We start from the raw sequence: 14,964 nt of genomic DNA on the forward strand, positions 1-14,964 counted from the left end.
TGTGAATGTGACAAATCCTGAGCATGTTATGTGTGTGGGTCAACCTGTATATGTCAAGAATTTTGACAGGGGGAGACAATGGGAGTGTGGCATAGTGACCGATCAAACTGGCCCCAAAACTTATATGATCAAATTAAATGATGGCCGCCTATGGAAAAGGCACAGAGATCATATACGGGGGAGACAGGAAACAGCCAGTATAAGGGACAATATGGCTAACACTAGTAATGGGGTCGCTACTCATTCACTCCCCGCAGGGAGTTATACCAGACCGGGCAGAAACCAGGAACAAATAGACTGGGACTTACCTGGGGTCAGTGACCACTCCAGTGCTGCCCCTTCTCTGCCACCTGCCAGTCGTGGAAACTCTTCTTCAGCAGGACCCGAGGAACCCTCATCTTCGGTGGACACCCAAGTCTTGCATGAGCCTCGCCGGTCGGAGCGAACACCAAGAAGGCCTTCCCGCTTGGACGATTTTATTACTTATTTATCAGAATAAAATCTGTAAAAAACCAGCCAGAAGGGGGAGGGGTGTTATGTCCGAAGTTTCCATAAAGTTCTGTAACCAGGTAAAGTTTAAATAAGTAGTTGTTAAGCAGAAATCATCAAATGTAATAGGAACTGTTTACCTGTTTCCTATTGGCTGCTGTAGTTTGGTGCCAATATTAGATAGCTGTCAGCCGCCGCTTGTTGCTGGGCTGAACTGCATAAATGGAAGTGACTCCGGTCTTACGCGTCTTCTGTCAGGCACGCGCCAGAGTGAAAGTGTTACTGCGGCTTGTTAACCTCCTGCTGTGACTAAAGAATAATAGTTAGAAACCATATTTCTCGGTCATTTCACCTTCTCTATCCATTTTTTGTAGTCTGGGTCCTTTACTATGTTTCTATTCATTGACCAATTGTTTATTTTCTTTTTGCCTTTCCAATGTATCAATAAAGGGTTGTGGTCTGCCCACGTATTTGTCTTTATTTCTATATCACTGATTTGTTCCATTATATGTACTGGAGCCCAGGCCATGTCTATCCTAGACCAAGTCTTATGTGAGTTAGAATAGAAAGTATATTTTCTCTTTTAAATGATATTCTCGCCATATGTCTTTTAATAATAATTCTGTACGCATTTTCTAGAATGTCCCAGGTAAGATTAGCTTTTTTTTCTTTTCCCTGTATACCGTATTTTTCGCTCCATAAGACGCAGTTTTTTTCCTCCCAAAGTAGGATGAAAAATCAGCCCCGTCTTATGGAGCGAAGATGCAGGCGGGGGGGGGGGCTGCGAACTCGGAAGCGCCATCCCGCCGGCTGGCTGGCTAGCTGCTGCCTGGCCCCCCCCCTCCCGGAGGAGGGTCTCCCTCCGCACCACCAGCGGCGCTCCCCCCACCAGCCAGCCAGCCAAGCCCCGCGCCCGCCGGAACAGGCTCCTCGCTCTCCCCCCCACCGCCCGCCGCGTTTGCAGGAGGTGGGGAGGGTCGGGCGGCCCGCCAAGGCCAGGAGGGACGCCGCTGCCCCCCCTTCCCTCTCTCCGCCCGCCGCTGCGCCTCCTTGACGCCGAGAGGAAATGCCGGCAAAGGCTTTTCTCAGCGGAGGCCGGCGAAGGCGATATTCAATGTCTGGGGCGCATGGGCGGTTGCACGCGCTCCCTATCTCCCTGCTAGCCCACTCGGAATATTCAAAATAAGAAAAGCCTTTGCCGGTGAAGGTTTTTCTTATTTTGAATATTCCGAGTGGGCTAGCAGGGAGATAGGGAGCGCGTGCAACCGCCCGTGCGCCCCCGACATTGAATATCGCCTTTGCCGCCGGCCCCGCCTCTCCTACAACCCCCTTGCTGAGAGCTCTCGTCAAAGGTGAGGCGGGCAGGGCGTGCGCACGTCACCGCTGAGAAGAACGGAGAGAGAACGAGAGTGAGTGAGAGCAACAGACAGCAAGATAGTGAGAAAGAGAGAGTGAGAGAAAGGGGGGGAGAGAGAAAGAGAGAGGGGGAGAGAGAGAAAGAGAGGGAGAGGGAGAAAGAGAGTGGGAGAGAGGGGAGAGATAGCAAGAGAGGGAGAGAGAGAGAGGGAAAGGGAGAGAAAGAGAGAGGGAGAGGGGGGGAGAGAAAGCAAGAGAGGAAGAGAGAGAAAGAGGGAAAGGGGGAGAGAGGGGGGAGAGAAAGAGAGAGGGAGGGAGAGAGAGGAGATAAAGGAAGAGGAGAGAAAGGAAGAGAAAGAAAGAGGGATAGAAAGAGAGAGAGAGTGAGAGATGCTCAGTGAGCCTTTCTTTGAAGTTGCCTTACTTTCTTTCTTTCTTTCTTTTTCTCTCTTGCTCTCTTGCTCTTTCATTCTTTTTTCTTTCTCTTGCTTTCTTTCTTTCTCTTGCTTTCTCTCCTTCCTTCCCTCCTTCCATTTCTTTCATTCCCCCTCTCTATTTTTATTTCTCTTTCATTTTGTTTCTTTCTCTCTTTCTTGCTTTCTTTCTTGCTTTTTTTCTTTCTCTCTTTTACCTTCCCTTCCTCTATTTCTTCTTTTCTTTCTCCTTCCTACCTTCTTCCCTCCCTCCCTCCCTTCAGTCCTTCCTCTCTTACTCTCCCCTTTCATAAGTTTCCTTGCTTCCTTCCTCTGTTCCTGTTCCTTCCCCCTTTCTTTCTTTCTTTCTTTCTTTCCTTCCTTCCTTTCCTCCCTCCATTTCTTGCTTTCCTTTTCCTTCCTCCCTTCTTTCCTCCCTCACTCCTTTCTTTCACTCCTTCCTCTCTTCCTCTCCCCTTTTTGGCTCAAAATATTTTTTTCCTATTTTCCTCCTCTAAAATCTAGGTGCGTCTTATCAGCAGGTGCGTCTTATAGAGCGAAAAATACGGTAATCTATTTGACCATCTGAGATTGCATTAAAATCTTCTATTATTATCATATTTTCTATTGATAATTCATTTATTTTTTCATGTAATTCTTTATAAAAATGTTTTTGGTTGTCATTTGGTGCATAAATTGAAACAATTAAAAAAGGTTTCGTTTCTAACACTAATTGTACCATTAAAATCCTGCCTTCACTATCATTATATATTGTTTAGGTTCAATTGATTCATCAATGTACATTGCAACTGTATTAAGGTGTTGTGAGTGCACTGAAAATAGGGGCTATCTCTGGGAGATTTCCAAAAGGGCAGGTACCCCTGGGATGCGTGATAAGTGGACAAATGCCATTTGTGCCAACGTTGTCCTGCAGCTGCCAATAAAAGCCAATCCAGTCCTAGGCTGTATCAACAAAGGAATAATGTCAAGGCCACAGGAAGAGGCAATTGGTTTAAACAGTGTTGGTGATATCACACTCAATACTGTGTCCACTTCTAATCACCATGATATAAAAGTGTTGTTGAGACATTGGAACTGTACAGGGAATAGCAACAAAGTCCTGTGAACTTGGATCTTGTAAAGTGGCTTTCTTGAAAAAGAAATTTTTTATTCAAAAAATTAATTTAAATTACAAACTCAAAAAAAACCTAAAACGAAAGAAGGATAAGCAACTTTTAAATAAAAGGAAAAATGTGCATCAAGAAGACAGAAATAAATTTACATATATTGAGTATTCATAAATATATTGGATCAAAAGGTTTCATGTATTCACAATCATGTTTATAATTTTATTTGTAAGATTATATGCTTGACAAAAATAATATAAAAAAAATTTAGGCAAGAAAAGCTAAATGCACATTAATAGAAGAGGTTTTACCTGGCTCAAGAGCAGGAACAGTGAGAGGGACCTAGAAACAATCACACATGAGCTAGCACTGTGATGTAACTGGCAAAAAAGTCAATGCAGCCCTAGCCTGCAGCATCACAGTGTTAGATTCAAGATCACAGGAAGTGTTAATATTGTATTACAGTGATCCCCCGGTTATTGCGTTCCCGACCATTGCGAACAGGCTAATTTGGGATTTTTGAACCCGGAAGTCAAAACACCGTCTGCGCATGCGTGCCCTTTTTTTCTATGGGCACGCATGCGTAGATGGCGCCGGGCAGATCAGCTGCTGGGCGGCTTCCCTAGGTCTTCCCCCTCTTGGCGGGCATCAGCGAGAAGTTTCCCCACCGCCCACGCAAACTCCTCGCTGCTGCCGCTTAGCTCGGGCCGCTTCCCAGCTGAGTACTCAGCTGGGAAGCGGCCCGAGCGAACGGCTTGTCCGCAGCCTGCCTGCCCGCGCGCCCGCGGCTCGCGCACCTTTCTCCCACCCACGCCGTTCGCTCGGGCCGCTTCCCAGCTGAGTACTCAGCTGGGAAGCGGCCCGAGCGAACGGCTTGTCCGCAGCCTGCCCACGCCGTTCGCTCCCCCTCTTGCTGGCGGGAGGGCGAGAAGCCCTCCCCAGCACCCGCTCGCCCGCCCTTCGGCGCTCGCCCGCCCTTCGCCCGGCCACCCGCCGTTCGCTCGCTGCTCACCCGGGTTCGGGGGGGTGCTGGCAAGCCGCCCATGCCGGCGGCGACGTTATAAAACAGCCGCGCGGCTTTCCAATGAGTCCCGAAGACAAACGCGGAAGTTTGACGTTTGTCTTCGGGACTCATTGGAAAGCCGCGCGGCTGTTTTAAAACGTCGCCGCCGGCATGGGCGGCTTCCTAGCAGCCCCCCAAACCTGGGTTGGGGGTCCGGGGGGGTGCTGGCAAGCCGCCCATGCCGGTGGCGACGTTTTAAAACCGCCGCGCGGCTTTCCAATGAGTCCCGAAGACAAACGCGGAAGTTTGACGTTTGTCTTCGGGACTCATTGGAAAGCCGCGCGGCTGTTTTAAAACGTCGCCGCCGGCATGGGCGGCTTCCTAGCAGCCCCCCAAACCCGGGTTGGGGGTCCGGGGGGGTGCTGGCAAGCCGCCCATGCCGGCGGCGACGTTTTAAAACAGGAACCCCAATCTTCGGCTCCTCGCTAGCGCTGCGGGAGTAAAAACACCATCTGCGCATGCGCAGATGGTGTTTTTACTTCCGCAGCGCTACTTCGCGAAAACCCGATCATTGCTTGGGGTCCTGGAACGGAACCCTCGCAATGATCGGGGGATCACTGTATACTGTATTGGTAAGACTACACTCTGGATACTGGATCCAGTTTTGGTCACCAACAGAGAAAAAATATGTTTGCTCTGTGGAAAGATTAGATTAGATTAGATTTATTAGATTTATATGCCGCCCCTCTCCGCAAACTCGGGGCGGCTCACAACAGGGTAAAAACAGTACATAATAACAAATCCAATACCCACCAATCCAATTACAATTTTAAACTAAAAAATTCATAAAAAACAGCCCCAGAATATTAAAAAAACATGCAAGGCTACAGAGAAGAAGAACAAAGACATTTAAGGAAGTGGAGAGTAAAATATACAATGAAGGATTGTAGGAATTGGGTAACAGAGAGGACTGGGGTGATATGATAGCAGTCTTTCAGTATTTGAAGGACAGACACAGAAAAGAGGAAGCGCACATTTGTTTGTTTATTCATGTTTTATTTATTATGTGTGTGTGTGTGTGTGTGTGTCTATATATACTGTATAAAAAAACTAAAAAAGCTAAAAAAACATTTGACACACACACACACATATATATAATATACAGTATTCTCTCCCTATCTCTTATATTATATATATTCTCTCCCTCCCATCTACTTCTCTTCTTTTCTATTTTTATATATATTACTTAATGTCTATTCTCTTCCATATGTATTGTATATTGGACAAAGAATAAATAAATAAATAAATAAAATATGCTCTTAGCGTACATAAAATAAAATATACATTTGTCACTATAGATAGCAGGTATGTACAGTATATGAACATAAACAAAAGCAAAGTAGGTTCAGGTAAATTTGGACAATAGGACAATAAGACGGACGGTAGTCACAATGGTGCTTAGACTTTAGAAAAAGGGCAGAGAAGAACAACAAAGACGTTTATACATTTTATTATTTCACTTGGCTCAGCTGCAAAGAGAGGTTGCTCGGAGTCTGAAAATGACTTGATAGCATGTATTTAATGAGGCGATCCGGCAAATGCCATCCGTAGAGAAGGGACAAGCCTGCCCCCGCCCCCCCTCCATCAGATAGGCAGCATCTGGGACTGGAAAGTCAACAGTACAGTATCAGCGTCTCTGGTTGATCTTGAACGAGTTAAAACCACCAAGTACCATATTGCTAGAAAGGATAGAGGAGAGAAACTTCCTCTTCCGGAAAGGAACCCGAGCGGAGAGTGTGGCGCAGAGGGGCGCTCTCGCCTCTTCCGAGGATCGAAGCGTCAGCTGGAAGGTGAGTTGAGGGCAGGTCTGAGGAGAAACCGTGAGTGACTCAGGCTGTTTGGTTCCCTCCACTGCGTAGAAACAGAGAAGCAACTAGAATTGGGAAGAACAGTTGAGGTCATCAAGTCCAGTCCCCTTTTCCAGCAGGAGACCTTATGCATTTCAGGCTCATGGCTGCCCAGTCTCTTCCCGAAAGCCTCCAGTGATGGAGCAGCCACAACTTCTGCAGGAAAACCGGTTAATTGTTCTCACAGTCAGGATATGTCTCCTTGTTTCTAGGTTGCTTCTCCCCTTGATTCGTTTCCATCCATTGTTTCTTGTTTTGCCTTCAGATGCTCTGGAGAAGAGGTTGAGCCCCTCCTCTTTGTGGCAGCCCCTCAGATATTGGAAGACTGATGGCATTTCACCCCTCCTCCTTATATATATAGACGTAACCAATTCCTGCAACCACCTTTGTATATTTTAGCCTCAAACCCCCAAATATATTTGTTGCTCTCATTTCTTCCCTTAGTATAAGTCCAGTATAGCTGACCCTCTAATTCCATCCCGTATCTTTTGGGTGATAAAGTTGTCATGTTTGTCAGGGTCTCCTGCTCAAGCAAGGGATTGAACTACTAGAAGATTTCCAAGGGCCCTTTCAACTCTCTTGTTTTGTTATGGACTTTTGACAATAATGTATTGATGTGCCACCGTGTTATTTTGATTTTTTTACTTCCATTTGTAGGCCACAAGCACAGTATTCCCTATTACTTAATCCTTGTATTAAGTAGGTTTGAACTGCGGTGGCTAGACACCTGCCTGCAGCAAAGCCACCCCACAACCACCACCTTTGCCTCCAGGGGAAAGACCCCAGCCCACACCTGCTGCTTGCTCTCCCGGGGGTGGGGTGCAAAGACCACCTTCGGGAGCTTCCCAGCTGGGTCCCTTCCACGGGGTGGTGGCTGCGGCTCCCCCCAGTTCTCCTACGGACCTCTTCCACACACACCCGCCACCCCCAGCCTCCGCGCTTTTCTTTCGGCTGCTGGAGGGACAGGAGGAGCTAAGCGGTCAGAGACCTTAAATGTAAATATAAGAGTGCGATAAGTGCATCTTACTGGACACTGGCAGCTCCATCACATTACTTGCTGTTGTATCCAGGAACACACGTAAAAAAACCCTTGGGGGTTTGAGGAATAATTTTTTTTTACAACATATGTCCCTGGACAGCGAGGAACATGATGGAGCTGGAAGGATAAGATGCGTGTCTCACTTCTCAGCCGCACTACCCAGCCCCCTCAATAAGGGATGCGAGGAATGAGTCTTTATGAGACTTGTACTGCCACCAGAGCCGCCTCGTTGAGCCAAGACTCTGCAAGGTTTTGCAGGAGCACTACAAGGAGTTTTAACATACCAGCGCAACTGCAAATGGCAGGACCCCAGCTGTGCTGGTATGATGAAACTGATGGCAGTGCTGCAATTTGTGCTTCCAATGGCAAAACAAGCCTTGCAAAATCCTGTTCCACGAGGCAGTGCTGGCGGGACACGTGATGTATATACTGTAGTTTTCTTTTTTGACCTCTTCGGCAGTCATTTTATCAACAATTAAAGTTACTCTTTTCTTTTTTTTTCTTTTTAAAATTTTATTTAACATACAAACATTTAAACAACATACAAACAACATGAAACATTTACAATTTATATATATACAAAATTTATCTTTTACAATTCTATTTATATACCTTTTTCTTAATTTCCACCCAGTTGTATAATTTCTCCCACACTCTGTAATAGTCCTTATTTTGTTGGTTTTGTATCTCGTATGTTAATTTGCTAAATTTGGCGCAGTCTAATATTTTTTTAATCACCATTTCTTCGTTTTGGGTCATTTCTTGCTTCCATACTTGTGCAAATGCTAATCTTGCAGCTGTGAGTACTGTATATGATTTATTCAATAATAATTTTCTTTACTATGTTTGCCTCTAATTATTCCTAATAAGTACATTTCTGGTTTTATCTCAAGTTTATAATCCAATATTTCTTCCATCCATGTCTGAATTTGGGTCCAAATTTTTTTTGCTTCCTTACATCACCACCAAATGTGGTAGTATGTTCCTACCTCTTTTTTGCACTTCCAACATTTGTTACTTACATTCACATTTATTTTGGCTAAGCGCGCTGGCGCATAGTGCCATCGGAAAAACATTTTATAGAGATTTTCTTTGTAAGGTGTTGATAGCGTCATCTTGTAGTTTACTGACCATAGTTTTTCCCAGTCTTCCAGTTGGATCGCATAGCCAAAGTTGGTCATCCAAGCTATCATATTAGGTTTAACTATTTCTTCGATATTTTCGTAGTTTAGTACAGTGTTTTTCAACCAGTGTGCCGTGGCACACTAGTGTGCCGTGAGACATGGTCAGGTGTGCCGCGAAGCTCAGAGAGAGAAAGAAAACAAGAGAGAGAGAAAGAAAGAAAGAAAGAGAGAGAGAGAAAGAGAAAGAAAGCAAGAGAGAGAAAGAGAGAGAGAAAGCAAGAGAGAGAGAAAGAAAGAGAGAGAGAAAGAAAGAGAGGGAGGGAAGGTGGGAGAGAGAAAGACATAGAGGTAGGTAGGGAGAAAGAGAGCAAAAAAGAGAGGAAGGAAGGAAGAGAGAAAGAGGGATGGAGAGAGAGAAAAAAGAAGAAGGGAGAAAAAGAGGGACGGAAAGAGAAATAGAGCAAAAGGGAGGAAGAGAGAGAGAAAAAATTGTCCAAACTTTTTTGAGCCACCCCCCCCCCCCTCAATGTGCCCCCGGGTTTTGTAAATGTAAAAAATGTGCCATGGCTCAAAAAAGGTTGAAAATCACTGGTTTAGTAGATAGTTATACATTTTGGTTATGAATTTTTTATCAGAGCCTGTTAATATTTTGTCTATTTCATTTTGTTTTTTACATATTCTGAATTTCACCAGGTCCTTTTTGTATCTACTTTGAATTTGGTAATATGGTAGCCACTCTATTACTATGCTTTCATCTTTAAGTCTTTCTCTAGTTTTTAGACTTCCTTTGGTATTTAGGAGGACTTCATAGGTTATTATTTGTTCTTGGCTAATTATATTTGGATGGATTTGGGCTTCTAATGTGGATAGCCATCTGGGTATTTCATTATAATGTTTTTTCCTAACTTTTCGCCAGTATTCCAACAATGTATTCCGAATTTGATGTTGTTTAAAATGTAAGGGTTTTGTCTGTTCTTTTTCCCATAAATGTGCGTGCCAACCTTCATTTATATCGTGACCTTCTATTGTTAAAATTCTAGAGTTTTCTAGGTTGACCCATTCTTTAATCCATAGTAGTTTGGTGGCTTGGTGGTATATTTCTAAATTACTCTTTTCTTTCAATTGTATAGACAAAGAAGACGCAAATAGAGCACTCCAAACAACAGAGAATTACAAGCAACATTAAAAAAGAAAGCCCATCAAGCCGGTAAAAAAATATTTCTCATTCCTTCAAATTCTCTTGTCAGCTAATTCAGATTTCAAATTACAACTGAGTATCGATGAAATGATCTACATTGAAGAGAAGCAATACGAATGTGGCCAAAGCTTGACTCAGAACAGCTCCCTTGTGGTTCACGGAAGGACTCACATAGCAGAGGAGCCCTACAACATCTCCCTATATACCGATCATGGCAACTTGGTGATGTATTAAGGAACTCACGCCAGAGAAAAATCCTTTGAAAGCCCTGATTGCAGGAAATGTTTCACTACAAATTACCTCCTTCTGATGCACCAGAGAACACATACAGGAGAAAAATCATATGAGTGTCCCGTTTGTGGGAAATGTTTCAGTCACAATTCAAGCTTGTTGAGACACCAGGGAACTCATACAGGAGAGAATCCCTTTGAATGTCCTGATTGTGGGAAAAGTTTTAGTCGCCATTCCCAGTTGGTGGAACACCAGAGTGTTCACACAGTAGAGAAACTCTTTGAATGTCCTGACTGTGGGAAAAGTTTCAGTGAGAAGTCCAACCTCGTACTTCACCAGAGGATGCACACAGGAGACAAACCCTTTGAATGTCCTTATTGTGGGAAAAAATTCAGTCACAATTCCTACTTCGTGGTACATCAGAGGATTCACACAGGAGAGAAACCTTTTGAATGTCCTGAATGTGGTAAAAAATTCATTTGCAATTCCCACATGGTGGTACACCTGAGGACACACACGGGAGAGAAACCATTTCAATGTAGTCTTTGTGGGAAAAGGTTCAGGCACAATTCCAGCCTCGTGATCCACCACAGGACTCACACTGGAGAAAAACCATATGAGTGTCCAGTTTGTGGGAAAAGTTTCACTGAGAATTCCAGCCTGGTGAATCACCAATGGATTCACATAGGGGAGAAACCCTTTGAATGTCCTGAATGTGGGAAAAGTTTCATTGACAATTACCACTTAGTGATACACCTGAGGACTCACACAGGAGAGAAACCATTTCAATGTCATCTTTGTGGGAAAAGTTTCAGTCGCAATTCCTACTTGGTGTTACACCTGAGGACTCACACAGGAGAAAAACCGTATGAATGTCCAGTTTGTGGGAAAAGTTTCACTGCCAATGCCAGCCTGGTGAGACACCAGAGCACTCACACAGGAGAGAAACCCTTTGAATGTCTTGATTGTGGGAAAAGTTTCAGTCGAAATTCCCACTTGGTGGTACACCAGAAGATTCACACGGGAGAGAAACCCTTTGAATGTCCTGATTGTGGTAAAAAATTCAGTCGCAATTCCTACTTGGTGTTACACCTGAGGACACACACGGGAGAGAAACCCTTTGAATGTCCTGAATGTGATAAAAAATTCATTCGCAATTCCCAATTGGTGATACACCTGAGGACACACATGGGAGAGAAACCATTTCAGTGTAGTCTTTGTGGGAAAAGTTTCAGTCACAATTCCAGCCTCGTGATCCACCAGAGGACTCACACAGGAGAAAAACCGTATGAATGTCCAGTATGTGGGAAAGGTTTCACTGAGAATTCCAGCCTGGTGAACCACCAATGGATTCACACAGGGGAGAAACCCTTTGAATGTCCTGATTGTGGGGAAAGTTTCATTGACAATTACCACTTAGTGAGACACCGGAGGACTCACACAGGAGAGAAACCATTTCAATGTCATTTTTGTGGGAAAAGTTTCAGTCTCAATTCACATCTGGTGAGCCACCAGAGGACTCACACAGGAGAAAAACCGTATGAATGTCCAGTTTGTGGGAAATGTTTTACTCACAATTCCAGCCTGGTGAGACACCAGAGCACTCACACAGGAGAGAAACCCTTTGAATGTCCTGATTGTGGGAAAAGTTTCAGTCGAAATTCCAGCCTGGTGAGACACCAGAGGACTCACACAGGAGAGAAACCCTTTGAATGTTCTAATTGTGGAAAAAGATTCATTCTTAATTCCAGCCTGGTAAGACATCAGAGGACTCACACAGAAGAGAAATTCTTTCAGTGACTGTTAAATGTTTTGCATCTCATTTGGAAACCAAGGACCCAGAGTATGGTGGAAGAATATAGAGGCACAAACAGCAAGATGTCCATGTTTCATTCTGCAGCCAAGCTTTATAGGGATGCTGAGTTCAGTTTTTCAGCAGGACTTGGCACCTGCCCATGCTATCAAAAACATTTTATTATTTCACTTGGCTCAGCTGCAAAGATAGGATGCTAGGAGTCTAAAAATGACTTGACAGCATGTAATCGGTGAGGCGATCTGGCAAATGCCATCCATAGAGAAGGGACAAGCCTGTTTTTGGCCCCACTATCAGATTGGCAGCATCTGGGACTGGAACAGTACAGTAGCGGCCTCTCTGGTTGATCTTAAATGAATTAAAATCATTGAGTACTCTATTACTAGAAAGGATAGAAGGAGAGAAACTTCCATCTTCCGGAAAGGAACACGAGTGGAGAGTGTTGTGCAGAGAGGTGCTTTGACCTAATGGAAAACATGTGACTCGGAACATTGGTACTTTGTGGCATATTTGTTTATAAGATTTGTTTACTACCCATTTAGTTTCAAGGTCACATATAATGCATTGTATGCAAGCTCTCCACCGATGACTTCCCCACTCCCCCACCCAATGTGCATGTGCACGCAACACCCACATCCTCTTTTGTACCTACTAGTAGGCCTCAGTGCAGCCACCTGGGAGCAAAAACAAGACGTCCCCTGTGCCCTGTTTTGGGTCTAGTAGGCCTTCCTGCGCTTATCACCCATAATAGATATGTTACTCTCCTCCAATGCTCCCCGCATGCATGCACTCATGACCCCACCGTATTCCCCCATCCCTGTTTTGGGCCCTGTAGGCCTCCATGCACTTATAATTATGTGGTCGGGCGGTAGGGAAAGCAAGTAGGATGCTTGGCTGCATAGCTAGAGGAATAACAAGCAGGAAGAGGGAGATTGTGATCCCCTTATATAGAGCGCTGGTGAGACCACATTTGGAACACTGTGTTCAGTTCTGGAGACCTCACCTACAAAAAGATATTGACAAAATTGAACGGGTCCAAAGACGGGCTACAAGAATGGTGGAAGTTCTTAAGCATAAAACGTATCAGGAAAGACTTAATAAACTCAATCTGTATAGTCTGGAGGACAGAAGGAAAAGGGGGGACATGATCGAAACATTTAAATATGTTAAAGGGTTAAATAGCGTCCAGGAGGGAAGTTTTTTTTTAATAGGAAAGTGAACACAAGAACAAGGGGACACAATCTGAGGTTAGTTGGGGGAAAGATCAGAAGCAACATGAGAAAATATTTCCTCTAATTTTTTATTTTATTTTTTGGTGTGGGTGGAAAATTATAAAGTCTGAGTGGCACATTTTCATGCCTGGCAATGGATGGGATAGAAACCCGCTCGTTAAGTGAATTTGGCTTCTTCCCCACTCCTCAATTGTCTTTGCTTGTGAGACGGTTGCAAAAGGGGGTCAAAAGCAATGGTCATAAATATGAAACGGCAGCCAAGTTTTGATCCCACAGTCGTAAGTGTGAAAAAGGGGCATAAGTCACTTTTTTTCCCCACGGCCGTTGCGACTTTGAACGGTTAGTAAATGAAGTCGAGGACAACCTGCCTTCCCCCCTAGATGTTTTCTGTGGAGCTTCAAAATAGACCCCTGATCTGCTTCTAAAAGAGCACACTGGTCAGACAGATAATACTCGACTTCTGACCTCAATGGAGGCCAATGTTTCTGTCTCCTGAGTAAGATGGTTATTAAGTAATTATCATCTTTCTTGCCACAGTCATTAAGTGAATCCCTGCAGTTGCTTATCCATCAAAACATCCCAAAAGATGTTCACGTAACCCTGGGACATTGCCACCATCATAACTATGGACCAGTTGTCAAGTGTCCAAAATTTGATCCAATAATCCCTTTGTTTTTCTAACAAAGTCCTTTCTTCCTCCATCCCCCTATTCATTTCATTCTTTCTCCTCCCTCCCTCCCTTCTTTCCCTGTTCCCTCCATTTCTCCTTCCTTCCTTCCTTCCTTCCTTCCTTCCTTCCTTCCTTCCAAGAGTAAGAAAAAAGGAAAGAGATGGAGGAAAGAAAAGTGGAGAAGAATGAAGGAGGGAAGGAAGGAAGGAAAGAAGGAAGAATGAAATGAATGGAGGGACAGAGAAAGGAACAACTGTTTTGGGGGGAGTAATTTTTTTAAATTTTTCTCTTAACATACATTCAAACAACACAGTGTACCATCTAATTTTCCATGAATAAAATGCGGTATTTTGTTAGTAACTAATATCAATCATCAAAAAAGTTGCAAAAGGTTTTTTTTCTAATTTTGTCATCCAGTTACATTCATTTTCTTTTAATTAAATTCCATCCTTAATGTTCCTTCAAAAAGTACTAACTTATTAACTATTATGCCAAAGAGCTTCCTTCTTTCTTTATAAATTTTTCTATAAGCTAAGAAACCTTGTATAGCCAATCAGATGTTAACAAAAGAAAATTAAAAACAAAACATAAACATATATCAATTTCAGATGTTCCCATTTTGCTTTTTAATTTAAAATAAGGTATGTGCAGTGTGCATAGGGATTTGTTCATAGTTTTTTTTATATAGTCCGGCCCTCCAACAGTCCGAGAGACAGGGAACTGGCCCCCTGTGTAAAAAGTTTGGGGACCCCTGCCTTAGGCCTTTCCTCCCACACAAGATACTCACTTCTACTGGATCCCTACAATCACAGTGTTCCAGGCATCACAGCCTCCTCCCCCTCCTCAAAGTGGGACAAAGTGTTCTGTTTTACTACCTTAGCACTGTAGACTGTGTTAAGGTGTTGTGAGTGCACTGAAAATGGTGGCTGCCTCTGGGAGATTTCCAAAAGGGCAGGTATCCCTGGGATGCATGATAAGTGGACAAATACCACTTGTGTCAGCATTGTCCTGCAGCTGCCAATAAAAGCCAATCCAGTCCTAGGCTGTATCAACAAAGGAATAATGTCAAACCACAGGGAGAGGCAATTGGTTTAAACAGCGTTGGTGATATCACAATACTGTGTCCACTTCTAATCACCATGATATAAACGTGTTGTTGAGACGTTGGAACTGTGCAGGGAATAGCAACAAAATCCTATGAACTTGCTTCTTGTAAAGTGGCTTTTTCGAAAAAGAAATGTTTTATTCGAAAAATTAATTTAAATTACAAACTCAAAAAAATAACCTAAAACAAAACAAGGATGAACAACTTTTAAATAAAAGGAAAATGTGCATCAAAAAAAGACAAAGAAATTTACATAT

At 43.8% G+C, this 14,964-nt stretch overlaps 1 protein-coding gene across 1 annotated transcript; it reads left to right on the forward strand.

Moving 5' to 3' along the window:
- The first annotated feature begins 6,161 nt into the window (after positions 1–6,161).
- Positions 6,162–14,955, forward strand: LOC139160024 (zinc finger protein 420-like). The gene is made up of 2 exons (XM_070737533.1): positions 6,162–6,238; positions 9,589–14,955. The coding sequence occupies exon 2, from the start codon at positions 9,966–9,968 to the stop codon at positions 11,685–11,687; it is 1,722 nt and encodes a 573-aa protein (XP_070593634.1). The 5' UTR covers positions 6,162–6,238; positions 9,589–9,965; the 3' UTR covers positions 11,688–14,955.
- Positions 14,956–14,964: the final 9 nt, after the last annotated feature.

This window comes from Erythrolamprus reginae, chromosome 2, assembly GCF_031021105.1.
Source record: "Erythrolamprus reginae isolate rEryReg1 chromosome 2, rEryReg1.hap1, whole genome shotgun sequence".
NCBI lineage: Eukaryota > Metazoa > Chordata > Lepidosauria > Squamata > Dipsadidae > Erythrolamprus > Erythrolamprus reginae.